Genomic DNA, 4,648 nt, shown 5'->3' on the forward strand with positions numbered 1-4,648 from the left:
GCCCACCAGGATGCAGTATTAATCAATTAAATTACAAATTTACTGCCTTTAACTGCAAGGTTTAATTTATCTGAAATATTTATTACACATTTGGAGCCCAATTCCTATAAATATGTGCTAATACTTCAGATTTAGGTTATGAGTTCTTTAAATCAGAGTTAATGCCAATTTATCTTTTATTGCTGCAATGACATTTCCTTTGTAATTCAGAAATGTGTAGAAAGCAATGTAGAATGAGAGAGAGCTGGAGCAAAGTAAAAAATGGGTGGGGGGAAACAATGCTAGATATTCTCTTTGAAGCACATATTAGACTGATTTTACTTATTTTAATGCCTCCCAAATGCACATCCGTTTTGTATTTTTATGATGTATATATAGTTTTATTCTTATTCTTTCTGCAGTACAGATCTCTACAAACTTTCCAAAGTAATTCATAATCATCAAGATTAGCATGTAGTAAAAATGTCTATAATTTATTACATTTAAGAGTTGTATATATAATTTCAAAAATATTTAATGCTTCTATAAGCTAAGAGTCTATTTATAGTATAACATAACTTCCAAATACAAAAACAAGAGATGAGGTTATGACACTGGCTTAATTGATGTAATGGATTAATTTTGTAGCTGAGTCTAGAATATAGACATTTGATATAATATTAATATTTAATAAATCCTGAAATGGAATAGCAACAAAGTCTTTACAGCTATGGATGTTACCTTGAGAAAATTTAAAAATAAAACTGGAGCTGTTCTGTGAAGACTCATCATCTCTTGGGGCCAAATCTAAGACTATTAAAAAAAAAAGTGCAGCAAGGTTTATTCTCTTCATATACATGTTTAATTTTTTGCATTGATAAATTTTATTATTATTGGAATTATTTTAGCTAATTTTCAAGAATAACAACTATGGAAATTAAATTAATTCATATTTCATATTCATAAGAGTTTTACATCTGATTGAAAAGCTACTACATACATTACTCTCTGAGAAACTAGTGCAATAAGTGGACAGACAAGTTGACTCAGGGTAAATACACTTGCAAGCAATGCTGATAACCTGCATTCAGTCATCAGAATCTACATGATTGAAGGATTGAAGAAACTTTCTAAAGTTATTCTGTTGCCCTAGTTTCTCAGAGAGTAATGTTTTCTACTCTATGGATAATATTGTTTATTTAAGATAAAAGCACCATCTATATACCAGACTGGCCTAAAATTCACAATACTCTTGCCTATTTATTCCCATGTCTCAGGGTAAATTTTTAAGCAAAGCTTCAGTCAGTACTTCAAATGTAATTCATTTTAGGCTTTTCATCTGCTAAATGTATCCCATGAAGATCCACCTGACTATATCTCTCAATAAATATATCCTTAAAAAGTATATTGAAGCTATAATTTGACATAGCAGCAAAATGCAAAATTTTAACTTGAAAAATCTGCATAAATGTGTAAATTTATCTATTAATTAATGCAATTGACTGAGTTCTAGAATGTGAACTGAAAAGAGTTCATACTTTACTGGTATAGTTCTGAGATATACATGGGATGCCAATCTCCTATTCCTCTCAGGATTCATCAGAAAAACCACTATAGTGAGCAGATACTGATTAAAGATATCTGAGATTGAAAGAAATAAGTCAGCTCAAGTACATCTTCTCACCCATTTACTCTTCCTATGTTCTCCCCAAAGCTCTTTTGATGTTCTCCCAATGATCTCTGTATCCCACCAAAGTTTCCATTTATATGCTCACACAGGCATAGTTAATATTTTTTTGGCAAATAACAATGATATCATACCAGGGATATGTTTTTAAAGACCAACAAGACATATAAGACTGACAAATCAGGTTCCAGTTGTCTTACTTAGGTTTCAGAGAGTGTTTGTGTTTGATGCATATTTAAAAGGCATATATAAAAAGGGGGGTAAATAAAGAAATGGTTATAAATTCTAAGAGGAGAGGGAATTTGTGTTAACTACATTTGTACAGTTAGTTAAGCTAAATGTTTGTAATTGATAAATATACAGAAAAGGGACGAAAAACACAGCAAAGCCATTGCACTCTCTGAGTACTTCTGATTCCTTCTTCCAAGTCTGTGTTGTGGTAACTATGGCAACCAGCATAAGATGCAGGAAGAAAGCACTGACAGTTGATCTTGGGCCAAAAAGGGTACTTTACCTCCTGGTTCCTACTTGAGAAAAAATTCCTTTCTTTGGGGCTGGTTTAGAAATCCAATCTTTTTCTTGTGTTTCTAGGTATAAAGGCACAAGATGTTAATTTTTTAGATGAAGATCTTTTGTCAATCAATACTGAGGCCGGATTAAATAAAAAATATTAATTTTTTCCAGTAGAGCAAAAGCTAGTAGGTTACACTTTTCTGAGTTGGCTGTTAGAGAAATCTGTGCCTTCCAGCCCTCTTTATCAGTAAAGACAGACACAATGTTTCTTTCACACAGTGACTGTATTTTAAGTTCTTATGTGCTCTGTTTGCAAGGTTCCTCTTCTAGTTTGACGTCATGCTATAAAAGATATTTGTGGGGGGCTAACTTTATGTAGATTTAGGTATGGGAACAAGGGTTTGGCTGAATGAATGCTTTAACCTCTCAGCCCTACAGTGTGGGAACACATCATTCAATTGCCAGTACAGAAAGAAGTTATACTCAATGAATGAATTATATATGGTTGGGATATTTCTGGAAGAATCCCACTATGAAAAAAGAGGGACACTGTGATTTCACAATGTTTTACAGAAATAACAGTAACTATTCAAAAGGGAGGTCCCCAAAGGCTTGCAAGCTTGATGGTAGCCAAGAGATTTCAACAGCTGTGCTCTCATTGTATAATGTTTGTGGCCCACAGCAATATAAGGTACAAAAAGACAAATCACTGCTTAAGTAAATCACACACAGTCATACACATTTGAAAACATTACAAATAAGCAAAACAATCATCATTTTATATAGTTAAGATGTGTTTGTATTTCACAGATATTTAGGAACAATAAGAAAATTACTGTGAACAATTATATACGATGCCAAATTTTATCTGTCATTAATTTGAGTTTGGCTATTGATGTCTTTTCATGTTTTTAATTTACCCCATATGAAACATTTTCCACCAAAAAAAAAGAGGTGCTATTACCAAGACATGGCACATACTTGAAATACTCAATAAGGGGTGCTAGAATGGTTTGCAGTTGGTAGGAAATGGGAACCGGCACACAGAGTTCTTATGGCAAAGTCACAATTATGCAATCACCTGATTGATTATTTCTTAACATACCTCTTTTTTCCAGGTCTACAAAATCTCTGACTACTTAGATAAAAAATAGGATGACAGCTGATTGAGGATACCTAAAAATATTTGAATTCTGTTTCAAAATTTACTGATAGGAGAATGGACACTCACATTTTACTTCTATATAAAATTTTCCTCTCACATCGAGTATCCAGAAGAAAATGGAGGAAGTAAATCAAAGCACAGTGACTGAATTCATTCTTGATGGATTAACAAAGAATCCAGAGCTCCAATTGCCTCTATTCCTCGTCTTCCTAGGAGTCTATTTGGTTACAATTGTGGGTAACCTGGGAATGATCACCTTAATTATGTTCAGTTCTCAGCTTCACACACCCATGTATTATTTAGTCAGTGGTCTGTCCTTTATTGACAGCTGTCAGTCAACTGCCATTACTCCCAAAATGCTTCTAAACTTTGTGACAGAAAAGAATGTCATCTCCTACCCAGAATGCATGGCTCAGTTCTACTTCTTCTGTGTTTTTGCTGTTGCAGAATGTTACATGTTGGCTGTAATGGCATATGACCGCTATGTGGCTATCTCTAACCCATTGCTTTACAATGTAACCATGTCCTATCAAGTCTGTTTATGGATGATAGCTGGGGTATATGGTATGGGATTCATCAGTGCTACAGCTGATGCTATCTCCATTATGAGATTGCTTTTCTGTAAGGATAATATAATAAGGCATTATTTCTGTGATTATTTCCCATTACTAGAGCTCTCTTGCTCCAGTACTTTTATCAATGAAGTACTAGCATGGTCCCTTGGTTCAATTACCATTCTTGTACCAGCTGTGACCATTCTCAGTTCTTACATCTTCATCGTTGTCAGCATCCTCAACATTCATTCTACTGGGGGAAGACTCAAGGCCTTCAGCACCTGCAGCTCCCACATCTTGGCTGTTGCTATTTTCTATGGTTCTTTATCTTTCATGTATCTTCAGCCACCATCACACAGCTCCCTGGGACAAAGTAAATTGTCATCTGTGTTTTATACCATTGTTGTGCCTATGTTGAATCCCATGATCTACAGCCTTAGAAATAAAGATGTCAAAGTTGCTCTCAATAAATTAATACAAAAGGTAAATTTCCACACAACAAAGACTAACTTTCATTAATAATACAGTATAAGTTCTGCAATTCATTGGAAGATATAGCCTACATACAGGATTAGTAACATTAGATGTGAGACGATTGTTAGCACATGGTATTTGAAAGAAATGTACCAAAGATAAAAGTGGATTGTCACCTTCATACCCATGGCGAAGTGCTACTCCTTTGTATAATAGAGTTTATTCAAGATAGCATCCTACTTCACCTGCTAAATATTTCCTAAGCTGCTTTATTTG

At 34.1% G+C, this 4,648-nt stretch overlaps 1 protein-coding gene across 1 annotated transcript; it reads left to right on the forward strand.

The window, feature by feature from the left end:
- Window positions 1–3,454: 3,454 nt before the first annotated feature.
- On the forward strand, window positions 3,455–4,417 carry LOC126495970 (olfactory receptor 150-like). The gene has a single exon (XM_050133567.1). It carries the CDS (start codon window positions 3,461–3,463, stop codon window positions 4,415–4,417), a length of 957 nt encoding a protein of 318 aa, XP_049989524.1. The 5' UTR covers window positions 3,455–3,460.
- The last annotated feature ends 231 nt before the right edge of the window (window positions 4,418–4,648 follow it).

The sequence above is a fragment of the Alexandromys fortis genome, unplaced genomic scaffold, assembly GCF_014885135.2.
Source record: "Alexandromys fortis isolate MF-2015 unplaced genomic scaffold, M_Fortis_MF-2015_v1.1 scaffold_231, whole genome shotgun sequence".
Taxonomy (NCBI): domain Eukaryota; kingdom Metazoa; phylum Chordata; class Mammalia; order Rodentia; family Cricetidae; genus Alexandromys; species Alexandromys fortis.

Bases quoted from the DNA above. Each gene is read 5' to 3' on its own strand.
- LOC126495970 (XM_050133567.1), top strand. From the start codon at position 3,461: ATGGAGGAAGTAAATCAAAGCACAGTGACTGAATTCATTCTTGATGGA.